Source organism: Prosopis cineraria, unplaced genomic scaffold (assembly GCF_029017545.1).
Source record: "Prosopis cineraria cultivar Desert tree isolate PC_DT_omini unplaced genomic scaffold, ASM2901754v1 PC4, whole genome shotgun sequence".
Taxonomy (NCBI): domain Eukaryota; kingdom Viridiplantae; phylum Streptophyta; class Magnoliopsida; order Fabales; family Fabaceae; genus Prosopis; species Prosopis cineraria.
The window spans coordinates 42294159-42309956 of NW_026555335.1; the positions used below are offsets into that span (position 1 = coordinate 42294159).

General features: G+C 34.5%; 1 protein-coding gene across 1 annotated transcript; it reads left to right on the plus strand.

Annotated features, from left to right (window-relative positions):
• The first annotated feature begins 5760 nt into the window (after positions 1–5760).
• Positions 5761–11921, plus strand: LOC129308556 (probable LRR receptor-like serine/threonine-protein kinase At1g74360). Its single transcript, XM_054949741.1, has 3 exons — positions 5761–6462; positions 6782–10898; positions 11194–11921. The coding sequence occupies exons 1-2, from the start codon at positions 6399–6401 to the stop codon at positions 10003–10005; spliced, it is 3288 nt and encodes a 1095-aa protein (XP_054805716.1). The 5' UTR covers positions 5761–6398; the 3' UTR covers positions 10006–10898; positions 11194–11921.
• Positions 11922–15798: the final 3877 nt, after the last annotated feature.

The window sequence follows — 15798 nt, forward strand, 5'->3', positions numbered from 1 at the left end:
ATGTTGGGATAGTAACCAAAATTCTTTATGAAAACCCTTGACCCAATTACCCTTATCATCCCTTATGATGCCCTCGCAAGAAATAATGCCATTAATGTTGACAAATCCATCAATGTTGAGCTTGACCTATCCTGGTGCAAGAGTGTTCCGCTTAGCTTCATGTCTTGCACCACTTTTACTCAGATGATTGATTCTAGTTTGAAGCCTTAAATCGCTAATAATCTATTGAGTGCAAGAAAAGACGATATCTTTATCTTAGTTATTATTAATAGAATAGATCATGTTGCATCTTATCTTCCATATCTTCTAGCAGGCAAGTGCAAAGAGTCTTTGACAATTTGTTCTTCTTATACTTAGGTTACCTGCTTCATTTTTTGTATTCCAAACAATACAATCCTGCACACACAGAGATAAGAAAGTATTTAGAGATTGGTAGGATTAACTAATTTTTTTTTAAACATTACGAGCTTTCTCACAACCCTGTAAGATATGGATAAAAGAGTCAAGAGAGATACAACCAAGAGGACAAGTATGCCGTTGGGGTGTATTTCCATTATAATTCATGTAATCTTTTTGTTTGCACCGTGCGAGTGTGTGGGATTGCTGTTGCATGCTTCTCATTGTTTCCACTAGGAATAAGCGCTTTGATAGGGAAAAATGATGCTTTAAGCAACTCGCACAAAAAGAGGTTGCATCTTTGGTCCCCATCTCTCCAGTAAAGACATATCAAAGCAAAATAGCTCCATTCTGATTTCTCATACACTTCTCAATATTTGATTAGCACTTTGTATCTTTGTTCTGCTTTCTCATGCACTTCCCCGCGTACGACCAGTAATTATTTATAAACTTTAGTTGGTTTTGCGAGATCAGATTTTATATATATATATATATATATATCAAATCACTAAGAAGGATTCTCTTCTCTTCCTTCCCCTCCTCTTCACAATTTTATTATTAAATTAAATTTTAATAACTGAAATTTAATTTATTATCAAATTATTATAATATTAGTTTTAGAACTGCTGTGAAAATATTAAAAAATATTTTATAAAATACTGTTGTAAATTGTTTAGATTAAATTCTAATAGTTTAAATTTATTTATTGTTATTTAATATTATAATAATAGTTCTATAAAATATTAAATTTCAACCATTGAAATTTTGATTCAAAGAAGAAATGGGGAAGAGGAGAAAATCTTTTCCTTGAATTACCCAATAATCATATTAAACTTCGACTAATATGGGTCAAGCCGTAGTGGTTTTTTTTCTCAATTAATTTGTTCTCTTTTTAATAGTATTAAAACAACTATATTGATGAAACACACATATATTATATAAATTATTTAATTAGAAAATAGTTTAAAACTACTCTTGATTGTATAATGCAAAAGAAATGTACTACTATTTTGCTAAATTGATTTCTTCATACAATTTTTAGATTCTAAGGTGAAGTATATTGCTATATTTACTAATGTTTTTTGGTTAACAATGCAGTATAGATATTCTTATTCATTAAGAGTGGTTTGTGTTTTCACTTAAAAGTATAATTACAATCGAGACCTTTGGCCTATAGAGGAATATTAGAATCTATGAGGCCTGCATCATGAATATGTCCTTCAGTGGATCTTATATGTGATTTTCCCTTATATTTATTTGTTGTATTTTTTTCAATTATAAATTTAGTCATGAATTTTGAATCAAAACGATTTAGTCCCAATAATTTTTTTGATTCAAAAGAGTTAAATTCTTATATTTTTTGGTTTGATACAACTCAATTCCTATAATTTTTTAAAAAATGAAAATTAAATCACGAAAAAGAGAATTAATGACATTTAAATCTATGATAAAATTGTAAAAAAAAAAATTAAATTATAAATATTAATTTAAATAATTGTAAATTTAGAAGTTTCAAATGCAAATATTTAAATTTTAAAAATTATTCTCAATTTATAATTGAAATTTTTGTTTGTAACTATTTTAATTATTATTTGCAACTCATTTTTTTTAAAAAAAATTGTTTGGGACTGATTTTTATTACTTTTATTTTAAGATTTTACTGCCATTCTCCCTAACTTTTAAATACAATAAACTACAATGATTAAATTGTATCAAGTAAAAATTTAAGATTTAAATTGATAATTAAGAGAAAGTTTAAGAAGTAAAAGTTATTTCATCCATTTGTACACACACGCACGCAATGACACATAAGTTTAAACGTAAGATTTTATATACAATCTACTCATCTTCATCACCGTTATTAGTGCTCTGCTCATTCTATTTTAGTTTTTTACACTTACATAGTATATTAATTATATGCAAACAGCCAATACCTCAGGTAAATGTCACCAAATTGAATTGCTAATACTGCGACCAAAAAATTTCTAATATTGCAAAAACATCCACCGCCAAAAAAAAAAAAGGAAATAACTGGTTTAATTAATTCATGCTTAGAGGATTACGAAACTAATACGTAGAATCGTAGATAGGCAAAATTTCCAAATCAAAGTAGGTTTGTGTATGAACATTTTCCAAGTATGATCATACGTATAAGTCAACTAGATTACCTCATTAACATATATGTGTTGAATGACTTTGGTTTAGACAACAGGAACATGAGGTAGGGTTGTTTGGATGTGAATGTGTTGAAATTAACACGTGCGATGATTTTCTGCCTGCATGTAAATATTGTTATGAATATTTATTAACGATAAGAACAAACCAACAGTCTAGAGACTTGGACGTCTCAACCACACTTTAAATCAGAGTTCAATTAGTCACGCTAGCTCAAATCCCTGCCCCATTGCCTTGACTTCCCTTCCCTTTCTTTTTAAATCAAAATCAACATATTGCGCTAACCTATATACTCACAATAAATGATATTTTTTAATCCACAATGCATTATAACATGCTCTTACATCTCAATTTACAAAATATTTTTTAAAAAAATTAACATTTTAAAATATAAGACACTTTTATAAAAAATAAGATTTTATTAATAATTTGTTTTCAATATTACTCTTTATATTATATTCTCTATTTTTAATATTCTTTTATAAATGAAGTATTAAATTAAGGATATTTTTAAAATTTTATATTTTTATTTTGAGAAAGCAATATTGTAAATTAAATTTAATGAATTTCATTGATTTGGTTAATTTTATCTAAAAATGTATTATTTTGGGGGGGGAGTATTATTTACTCTCCTAGTCCTATTTATAGGATATAAAAAGTATTTATTGTAATCATATTTATAGGGTATTTATATATAGCTTTTGTGTTAATATTAACCCTTTTGTCCTTATTTTGGACTTGATGTTTTATTTTAAATCCATACAATTATAAAAATAAAAAAGGCGTGATCGTGGGAGAAAATTGAAAAAAAAAAAAACACAATTGTAGAGAAAGAGAAACGTAACTTGAGGGGTGATTTGGCCGACTTTTTAATTTGTATAAAAAAGAAGTAATTTTGAATTTTTCAACTTAGAAATATAAAACAATTCATTTCACTTTTTTTTTTTGTTTTGGTTGTTCGAACGAGAATCTTGCTTACCAGAAATCTAACAAGAATCTGGATCCTCTCGCCTATCTATAGTTCATGAAGTTTTATAAAATAAGTCCAAAACTTTGGGTCAAAAAAATTTACTATCCAAAACTACAAAACACTGATATATTTTTGTTCATTGGTGTTTTGTACGGTGCTAAGCTATATTAGCAGAAAAACCATTTAACTTATTGACAAGACATTGTGATTTTTTTTTTTCCTTGGCCAGATAAGACAGTCAATCTCAATTCTATATCCTTGGTTTTTTTTTTAAAAAAAAGGTTAAAATGTGAACCCAATCAGGGATGAATCCAGAATAAGGTATTTGGAGGGCATGAATGGAAAAATGAAAGAGGAACGGGGGCTAAAAAGCCTTCAATGTTATTTTACGAGTAAGATACATGGAAATAATAGCACTGCCCCGCTTGCCTCCCCACAGCTTCGTCATTGAGCCCAATCCGATTCGACTTAATTAATCAAGCAGTAACAACGAGTCAGTGGAGTGTGGAGTATTTTTTATACATCAGGGTAATTGAAAATAACAAATGAATTTAAAACAATCATTTGTATTAAAATAACAAAAATGAATATAATCTGAAGGGCCATTAAAGCGGTACTGCGAATGCACACTACATATGATGAAACTTGGAGCGAAGACAAAAAGAAGGTGAGGAGAGGCGGCACTTGTGTCGTTAGTCACCAACCAATACCATCGTTGCTGTTTGTTCAAAGATGCGCTAATCAATTACTTAATTATTATTATTTATTAATTAATTATATTATTAAATGAAGAAAGAGAAATACAAGCGTTCGTGCGTGCGTGCGTGTGGGGGCCACCAGAAAAGTGAGAGATTGATTATATGTGAAGAGAGCTTTTGTTTTGCCTCAAAAACACCAATAAAGAAGGATTCCAACCAAACACATCATTTTCTTTTGACCATCTTTCCTTTCAACACACCCTTCTCTCTCTCTCTCCCCCCCCTCCCCCTGCTCACCCTTTCTTCCTTTCCCCCTTAAATTCTATAATTTTGTGTTTTTTTTTTAATTATCTAATTTCCTGCAAGTTTTATGAATGCACAATCCATGAGTATTTTAAATCCTCACATCCAATAAGTTTCTCATGTAATATTATCTCGATAATTCAATCAAACACCATGAAAATTGTTTGCGCAAGATACACAGAGAACATTAAAACTACAACTCCATTTTTTGCCATGCTCTATAGCTTAATCCAACTATTTGTGTTGTTGGAAAAGAGTAGTTGAAATGCATTCTCATAAAAATCACTCATTAGTTCATTATTTTGTTTATTTAAGATCAAGCATGAATTTTCAAGTATTTTAAAAAATCCTACAATTGCATTGTGTATATTAATTACTCCCTTTAATCCTATTTATAAGATAGAGAGAGAAAAATTCTCTTAATTCTATTTATAAATCACGTCATTAAATTTTTATTATAAATTTTTTATTTTACTCTTTATTAAACGTTAGAGAAACAAAATATGTTACGAAAATATATATATTCAATAGGAATAAAGTTAATAATTTTTTAAAATATAAGACAAAGTTAATAAATTTTAAAATTTTTTTTATATTAATAAAATATGTTAAAAATAATTTATAAATAAAATTAGAGTAACAGTAGATGAAAGGACTCAAGACACTTGTAAAATTTAAATCCAAGATTGGTAAGATATAGGGCTAACTTCAATAATTTTTATGGCGCCCTTGCCCCAGCCATAAATATGTAGCTTATCAACTTTTGGAAGGAAATATATGTTCCTTCCAAACTCCAATTAAATTAAAAAGATGAATCTGTATATAATATTGTGATTTGCCTCATAAATTCGTCCATTTGGCGCAAGGCACGGGGCACCGAAGCTGTTGTCATCTTGCATTTCAACTTCTGTCTCCCTCCCACGTTTCTTCGTTTTGTTCCTCTCTCTCTCTCTCTCTCTCTCTCTCTCTCTCTCTCTCTCGTTTTATTAAAATATTGAATATCATCGCATTCATTTCCTCGGTCAATCAACTTTCGTTTTCCCCATCATACATTTTAATTATCCCGAGTCAAAAAATAAATAAATTATGATTTAAATTTTAAAATATAATTCCACCGGAATTATTTAACAAATCAAGTTTCCCCGTACGGGTGAAAGGCGGCACCCGCTTATGAGAACTAACAAATACGAAGCATTTTGGTCCAACTTCTCCCGAGGGGATTCAAAAACCATGTCCATGTGGCTTTGTTTTTCTTTGGATTCCCAAAACATCTCCTTCCTAATTTTTCCACACCACTTCGAATCTATCTATCTTCTTAGAAATGTTACCAACCAAGCAACCTGCTCTTCTTTCTTTTCTATAATTTCGTCACAACTTGTTCCTTCACCCACGCACCTCCCACCTTGGCTCTCTCCTCCTCCCTGGAGCTTCTCGGCACTGAGCCAGTCAGCAACTGCGGCTCAGCCCTTCCCTTGCTTCTAAACCTCTCTCTCCCTCCCACTTTGAAATTCATTAAACAAATACCCCCGAAGTAGTAGCGACGCATTACTGCTCTGACGTCCTTCACTATAAACAGCTTTAACCAGCTCTTCTTAATGATTCATTTATTATAACCCTTCAAAGTCCAAAAGACAACAGCAAAAGAAGGATGTGTGCTCTGTTTCATGCTTTCACACTTTCTTCCTGCCAGAATATCACTCCCAACACACGTCCCCATCGGTTCTGCTTCCTCGTATCTCTGAAGCTTCCCTCTTGATCTCGTCATCGTCCTCTGGGAATCATCTGTGTGTCAATTTTGCTAACAAAGAAGAAGCAACGAGCAGCGGAAGAGGAGGACGGGTCCCGAGACAACATAGATGTCAGAGCAGGAAACACGGTCATGGGGCTTCCTGTACATCTGTTTCTTAATGCTTTTTTCAGGTCCCGAGTTCGAAAGTCTGATTCTTGCGTTCAATTCTATGTGGGTTTTGGCATCACACCCAGATTCTCATCATGATTCACTTCTTCATCTGTATCGGAATTCCTTTTTACAGTCCTGGCCCCTCACACAACGTTAACATAATTATATTTATATCAGCCTTGTCTTTTGTCAGTGTGCTTTTAGATTCTCTGAACAGTTTGACTGCTATTTTATTATGGGTTTTTGAGGTTTATTGATTCTTGTCTACGAGGGTATTCTCTACTTCGTTTCCCAAGGCGAAATCTGATTTTCTTTCTTTTCCTTTTGTTGATCCCACAGGTAAAATTGTTGCCCACGATTCTCTGGACACGGAGAGACAGATTCTGCTACAGCTGAGAACTTACCTTAACAATCAAACTCGGACAGATCGAGGAAGATACAAACTCTGGAACACAAACAGCTCAAATCCGTGTGAATGGCCAGGAATCTCATGCAGCCCAAAGGGGACAAACTCGGCCGCCAGAGTGGTCGGCGTAGACCTTTCCGACAGCAGCATCGCTGGCGAGATTTTCCAGAATTTCTCGCTGCTTACCGAGCTCACCCACCTTGACCTTTCCACAAACACCATCACCGGAGAAATCCCAGAGGATTTAAGACGATGCAGTAACCTCGTATATCTTAATCTCTCCCATAATCTTCTTGAGGGGGAGATGGATTTAACTGGATTGACAAGATTAGAGACGCTGGACTTGTCGGAAAACAGGCTTCATGGGGACATAGGGTTGAATTTTCCTGCCATTTGTGACAACTTAGTTACTCTGAATGTTTCTGGGAATAACTTCACCGGTTCGATTGATCATCGCTTCGATCAGTGTTTAAAATTGCAGTACTTGGATTTGAGCACCAACAATCTCAGTGGGGGTATTTGGATGGGATTTGCGAGGCTCAAGGAGTTTTCAGTTTCAGAGAACTATATCACTGGGCATCTGAATGAAGAAGCATTCCCAGAAAATTGTAAGCTGGAAGTACTCGACGTTTCATACAATCGGTTTACAGGAAATGCACCGAAGAATGTCAGTAAATGTACGAATCTTGCAATTCTGAATCTTTCAAGAAACAAATTTTCTGGGGATATTCCCGTTGAATTGGGATCCATCTCAAGCCTCCAAGCATTGTACTTCGCCAACAATACATTTTCAAGAAGCATCCCAGAGACACTTTCAAACTTGAAAAATCTAAATTTCTTGGATTTGAGCGGCAACGCTTTTGGTGGAGAGATACAAGACACACTTGGGAAGCTCAAGCAGGTAAAGTTCCTCCTTTTGTATTCGAATGCTTACACAGGAGGATTAAACTCATCAGGGATTCTCAAATTACCCAACATCTCTCGCTTAGACCTTAGTAACAACAGTTTTTCAGGTCCATTGCCTATTGAAATCTCTCAGATGACATCTCTGAAGTTCTTAATGTTAGCCCACAATCAATTCACTGGACATATTCCTCCTCAGTTTGGAAATTTGGCTCAGCTTCAAGCACTTGATATCTCTTTCAACAATTTAACAGGGCCAATCCCGCCAAGCCTGGGAAACTTGGATTCTCTTTTGTGGTTAATGCTTGCAAACAATTCATTGAGTGGAGACATACCCAAAGAGCTGGGAAACTGCACAAGTTTGCTGTGGCTAAACCTTGAAAACAATAAGCTTACTGGGAATTTCCCTCGTGAATTGAGCAACATTGGAAGAAACGCCATGGCCACGTTTGATTTGAATCGGAATGAATTCAATAAAATCCCTGCTGGTTCAGTTGAATGTTCGGCAATGAAGAGATGGATACCTGCGGATTACCCTCCTTTCAGCTTTGTATACAGCATCCTCACGAGAAAAAATTGCATAACCATTTGGGATAGGTTACTTAAAGGTTATGGAATCTTCTCGATTTGCTCATCTGGGTCCTCTTTTAGACTGAAGGAGATCTCTGGGTATGTTCAGTTAAGCGGGAATGATCTCATCGGCGAAGTTCCTTCAGAAATTGGGAACATGCAGAATTTCAGTATGCTGCACTTGGGGATGAACAAATTTTCCGGCAAAATCCCTGCGGTGATGGGAGATCTGCCACTTGTGGTGTTGAACGTAACAAGAAACAATTTTTCAGGTGAGGTTCCATGGGACATTGGAAAGCTTAAATGTCTTCGGAATCTGGATTTGTCCTACAACAATTTCTCAGGGACATTCCCGACAAGCTTGAACAACTTGACAGAGCTCAGTAAATTCAACATCTCTTACAATCCCTTCATTTCTGGTATGATCCCACCAACGGGACAATTAGCCACATTCGATAAAGATTCGTATTTGGGAGACCATCTCTTGACCCTACCGAGCTTCATCGATGACGCCCCAAACGACATAAAAAACACGACCTCTCGGAGAGACCACAAAATCAGAAACAGAAACCGCACGAAGCTGTCAATGTTCTTGGCTTTCCTGGCTATCACACTCGCTCTGTTGGTATTTGGGCTCCTCTCTTTCATAATATGCTCATTACCGAAAACCCGTTCACACGACCCAGAAGGATACCTATTGGAAGACACAAAAAACCAACACGATTCCGACAATTCGTTACCATGGTCATCTGACCTAATTAAGGTCGTTCATTTGAACAAGATAGCATTCACGCACACCGACATTCTAAGAGCCACCGGAAACTTCTCCGACGACAGAGTCATAGGAAAAGGCGGTTTTGGCACAGTGTACAGAGGAGTGTTCCCCGACGGAATAGAAGTCGCGGTTAAGAAGCTTCAAAGAGAAGGACTAGAAGGAGAAAGAGAGTTCAGAGCAGAAATGGAGGTTCTAAGCGGAAACGGTTTCGGCTGGCCACACCCCAATTTGGTCACACTATACGGGTGGTGCCTAAACGGGTCGGAGAAAATCCTAGTTTACGAATACATGGAGGGAGGAAGCTTGGAAGATGTTGTTACAGACAGAACAAGACTCACGTGGAAGAGAAGGCTAGAGATCTCCATTGACGTGGCTCGAGCATTGGTCCATTTGCACCACGAATGCTTCCCTCCAATTGTTCACAGAGACGTCAAGGCTAGCAATGTGCTTCTGGACAAACACGGGAAGGCTAAAGTCACAGACTTCGGGCTAGCTAGAGTAGTAGAAAATGGAGTGAGTCACGTGACCACCATGGTGGCCGGCACGGTGGGCTACGTGGCACCTGAGTACGGTCAGACATGGAAGGCCACAACGAAAGGTGATGTGTACAGCTTCGGAGTGTTGGCCATGGAGTTAGCCACCGGGAGGAGGGCGGTGGACGGTGGGGAGGAGTGCCTGTTGGAGTGGGCCCGGCGAGTCACAGGCTGTCGATATGGGCTTGGGCCCGTAGTAAGTCGGACCATGATACCAGTCTTGCTAATGGGTTCTGGGCTCGGAGAGGGAGCGGAGGAGATGGGTGAGTTGTTACGTATTGGGATACAGTGCACGGCAGAGGCACCGCAAGCTAGACCCAATATGAAGGAGGTGTTATCTATGCTGGCTAACATACTGAACCCAAAAGGGGAGTAAACAATAGGGAGAATGATAAAGAAGTTTTAAAAAAATTTTTATTTTTTGCTAACATCAAAATGATAAATTAATTTAAATTAAATTTCAAGTATCAAATTTTAAAAATTTATAAGTTTATTTCTCGATTTTACAATTTTGTTATAATATTGTTTTTTAAATTTTAACATGGTTGAAGAATAAATAAATTTATTTCATCCATTAAAATTTAGAACACAAGTTATGATTTCATCCTAACAAAATTGTAAAATTAATAATCAAACTTGTAAATTTTTACAGTTAAACATTTGAGACCTAACTTGAAGGACCTCTGCCGTTCTCCCTAAATAATAATAATACAAAAGAAAATGTGTATACTGTGGGCACATTTTAGTGTAAAAAAATGACGTGTTTTTATTGCGTACATGATTCTTATCTTGTGTATAGAAAAATGAACCCTGTAGCATTCCTTATGTTGAAGAGGCTGCTCAATTTCGTTGTGTTTACAGTTTTTTGTTTTTGTTTTCCTTTGATAAATATTCAGAATTCTATTTTTGTTTTGGTTTTATAATTATCTTCAAAAAAAAAAAGGAAAAGGAAAAGGAAAAGGACGTTGTGGTCATTTACCATGATGCGCCTACAAACTACCGAGTTTGATTCGTTACTGATAACAATTTGTACATGATATTCCTCCAAAATCCTTATAGGCACTTGTTACAGCGTGAAGCAACCTTTATCTCAGTATTAAAAACAAGTTCTTGAGGCAAGACATTGCTAAATGGCATAGGACTGTGAAGACATGTTTATTGGGTTGAAGAGGAAGAATTTCTAGTGGAGATATGGGTGGTGATGAGAAGGAGCAGAGTACAATGCCCATGGAGATCGCCATTCAGAAGGAGCTAGCATATCAGAGGAAGGTATAATCTCCGTTCTAATTAATGATCACTCCATTTAAGAGCTTCTTCCTCTGCACTTGATGTTTAGCCTGTTATTTTTGCAATACCTTAGCCACAATGGCTTTGCTATATCTTTGTTCAAATCAATCCTATCCTCTTAATTTCTGGTCTCTAATTGTGTGAAACATTATTGTTGTTGTTGTTGTTTTGTGAACAGTAAGCACATCAGAGGGTGGGTGCTTCTTGAAAAATTACGTTATGGTATTGGATTTTTTTTGCACATCAAGTGTTTGTCTCAATGTTCTCATATTTTCAGGTTACTTCATCATCAATTCAAACTTTCCAGCAAATGCCATTATCAAGTCCATGCCTTTTAGGAACCAAGCAAAAAGAACTAATCAATCGATAGGATCAACCTCTGGAATGTCAGAACCTAGACAAGTTATACTGCGAAATCTGCAGGTTGTCTTGCTCAAGTCCAACCAATCTAACACAACATTTGATGGGTCGAAAGCATAGGTCAAAGCTAAGAAAGCAAGATTTGGAGCATAATCAAAAGAATGGAATGGAGGGGGGAAGGCAATCAAATCCAATGGTGTGAACTGTGTAAAGTTCCATGCATGACCGAAGACTTGCTCAACCTGCACTTTAAGGGGAAAAAGCGTAGGGTTGAAATCCAGAGGCTTGACATGAGCAAGGAAACATGTGGAGAGACCTCTAATAAGAGACAATGGTGTGGGTTATGCAACATATAGTGCATTGATGTGTCTGCTTTCAAGCAGCATCTTGAAGGCAGAAAGCACCTACTCCAATTGCATATTATGAAGAAAAACATGAGACGATCTGATATGTTGTGGCCTAATCCTATTGGGTCCCAAGATGATGAGATGGCTAATGAGGCTAGAAATACGAAGCAAGCACTAGATTTCTTGTGAAGGAGTACTAGCAATCGCGGAGCCATATGTAATTAAGGGGGCATATTTGGAAAAATAACATGTTTGGGAGCATAGATTTTTATATTTTGCAATTTACACCTTTTATTTATTATACTTTGCACCTCCTTATTTTCGTATTTTAAAATTTAAACCCATTTCAATCTTAATTTTTTAGTCAAGATCTCTTTAAATTTTTAACTTAACCTCATGAACATTAACCCACAATTTCACTATACCTAAATACTGATATTATTTATTAATTGTCTAAAAATAGAAAAAAAAAATCTAATATGACTAAATAGACTCGCTCCTCATCCTGAATACTATTTAAAAATTAGTTAAAAAAAACCAATGATAAATAATGAATGTTTTTTGCTAGCTCACTGCATATATGAATCTATAATTAAAAGCTGGATAGGAAATAAAGGAAGAAGAAAAGAAAAAAATTGATTTGGAAGAGACATAAATGTCTTCTTTTTATTGAGAATTCTAGCTCCATCATTGCCCCTCCTAATCAAAGATCTTGGCTCTGCCACTGAGTACCAGAGTACAGGAGAAGCCATTAAAGTTGAGAGATTAATGGGTATGTATGCATGGTTTTGCTGTTGAGATGGGATGCAGAATTTTGATTTCTTCTTGCCTTAATCATTTTCTTAGCCTCTATTATTTTCCTTCACTATTTCCTATTGTTCATTCTTGTTTCTCTATGTTCTGTGTCTTTGATTTATGTTAGGGGCTGTAATTGATACTTAAGACTTGGTTGTTACTCAAATCAAGGAAAGGAACTTACGAGCAAGTAGCAAAACTCTAGTTTATTTGCTATTTCTTTACTATATTATTTTATTAGGAAAATGGTAATTAAAGACTCCCTAAAGACATTAATCTCAGTTAAGGATAATAAAATATTAAAATTTTAATTAAGGACCATGGTCTTAAATTGAAATAAAAAACATACCTAACCTTACAGAATTACCCTCCACTAAACACTAAAAGATAACAACTTATGCTTGTATTCTCTATTCGTTTTGGGTGTGAAAAATCTTCTCTCATGTGCTCTCATGCCTGAAAAAATTGGGCAAAAAAATCATAGTTTTTAGTGGAGTAGATCATCATCTGAGTTTTCATCTTCTCCCTTTTTAATAATAGGTAATTACATGTATTGCTTCTTTTACATTTTCTCCCCTTTCGTGCGTGAAAAATCTAGACTTTTACATTTTTACTCTTCTCTATCTTTTACGTCTTCTCTTTTCTCTTGGATGCAAGACAATTTTTATATCTTTATAAATACTATTTTACATCGTTTCTCTTCTATATCTGAGAAAAAAAGAAATCTTATTGATGATTATATAGATTTTATATATACACAATAAATGATTTCTGATATAGATAGTATTGAAAAAAATTGAATGAATAAAAGAAAGATGTAATGAGGATGCTGATTTTTTTTTATTTTGTAATGAAAAGTACACATTTGTTAAAAATGTAACATGAATGCTGAATTATTTTAGTTCATAGTTGGGATTACAGAAATGATATTTATGAAGTAATAAATTATTCATAGATTTTTATCTTGAAAATTTTTTATGTAGAGCTAGTTGTGGGATGCATTTCATCATTTATCTTAGATAGCACAACAATATTGCGAAAGAGGAATGAGGTGGTCATAACATGCCTCCATTAATTGACTTGCTCTAATTGTGTAGGAACAGTTGAGTAAAATGAGATTTGAGCTATTGTATTGATTGGTGACTCATCCACATAATAGAGTAGCCTCACAAGTGAAAAAAGATTGAAATGTTAAGCATGGAGGACCAACAAGATTAAAAACATAGATTAGACAACTGTGATATGGACTTTCACAAGTTATGTTTTAGTTGTATGTATGATGTAAATTAAACTTTATGTGCTTAAGTATTTTTTATTGGTCAAATGTATATGATATAGCAATTAATATTAAGTATTTTTTTTTCTAAATTTTTAAAAAATTGGACAATTTATTGGTGAATTATCTTGATTGATGTTAGTGAATCCTAAGCCATGTTAGTGAATTCCCAAGTCATGTTAGTGAATTTTTAAGTTACATTTGTGAATCTCAATTTGAACAAGTCATTTTTTATTAAACAATCATATCTCAAATGAGATTTCGTGTTTTTACAAGATACAATAGTAATATTATAACATCTGAGAAAATTTAATCTTGATTTATTAACCTAATGAGTGTGATTAATGAGTTAATAAGATGTGTGGTCAGAGGGGCTTAATTTAGTATAACTGTGGTGATTTCAACCTTAAAAGTTGGTTTGAAGGAAAGAGGAAGAAAAAGTAAAAGAGTACCCTCTGTGCCATATGTCGTGATATGTGGTTAATCTGACGCAGCACACAGGGGCAGATTTAAATGCAATAAGTCTCTCTGTGCCATGCGGTGCGGTGAAGGGTAACGCATGTCACAGTGCACGAATAAAAATTTAATAAATCAGATACAATTTTGCTTGCAAAAACAGAAGAGGAGGGGGAGAAGAAAACGAGGAGTTCGACTTAGGCTCTGCTAAGGCATGACATTAGTTCCCATTGGTGATGTTTTAAAACTCCCAAACATCCAATGTAAGTTTATTTTGTCTTCATCTTCCTTTCTCTCCCTCATTTATAGAGATATATTATAGGGTTTAAGTTGAAAAGTCTATTTTCTATCCCTAAGAGTATGGTCCATTTTCACTGATTAAAATGGATATATTTGAAGTTGTTTAAGGTATTCGAACACCATATTAATGGTTGTGGAAGTAGTTGATTCTTAGGAATATTATATATCCAAAAATTGACATAAATGAGGTAGTTGGGAGAGGTTTATGTCCCTTATTGGTGGTTTGAAGAGTTATTAATAATAATGTGCGTTAATAGAATCTAGTGGACCCATTGGGTATGAATAGATAGTAATTTATAGACTAATAGATAAAGTGTGTGGAGATCTATATTGGTAAAACTCAAGAAATGGGATAATGATGATATCCTTGTGTTATGAATGTAATGAGGTTCGATTTTGGCACCATTTCGACTTGGTAGAAGCTTTGGAAGTGTTTTTGTGTGAGGGGTAAACATTTGACCTCTTAAAGGTTTAAGGTAACTAAGGAAAACTTAACTCTGTATAGTTGAATATTAATTAATTATTTATTAAAAATAAGTTTAATTGAGATATGATTCATATTTTAAATCTTTGATGCAAATTTAGAATGCGGTTGATGTGACCATGTGGAAATACTATGGGTGCTTATATACATATATATATATGAATAATGATGATGAATTGAGAATAATGTGTTATTATGATGTGTAATGTGCAATCATTGACTAAGTGAGAAAAGTGAAATGACTTATGATATGATTTGTAATTGAGTTGCATAATTATGTGATAATGTGCATAGCATGATTATTGATAGGAGTTCGCCTAAGGAGAGGAGTAAATTGATTTAAATTCACATAGTATTAGTAGTAATCATTGGAATCAAGAACTTGCTTTGGCACCAACTGTTAGAATAAAGAGGTAGTCTTTGTCCCATGGTTAATTCAAGACTATCCCACTTATTCTACGAGGGACTCAAACTAAAGTAATCTCCATCAGTTCATGAGGAGGCTAGATTAGGGTGTACGACATCCCATGCTTATTAGTATTGGGAGAAATTAGATTACATAAGTGAGTGAGTTAACCTTGGCCTGTAGCTCCTCACAAGTGAAAGACGAGGTTAGTCCGTGAAGGATGTAGCCACATGATAGCTACCGGTTTCATGTCGGAGGTAACAAGAGGGTATAAGGTTTCTATTTGATCATTCATATAAATCTGACCACATAGTTGTTAGTATTATGATTCCATATGTGTTAAGGGTGCATGGTTGATATTATTGCAATCCCGTGTTGTGTATTACAAAATAAAATGATTATGTGCGTTTTAGGCTCGGTTACATGGTTGTTAGTCTTATAAACTATGGCCAAGTTTC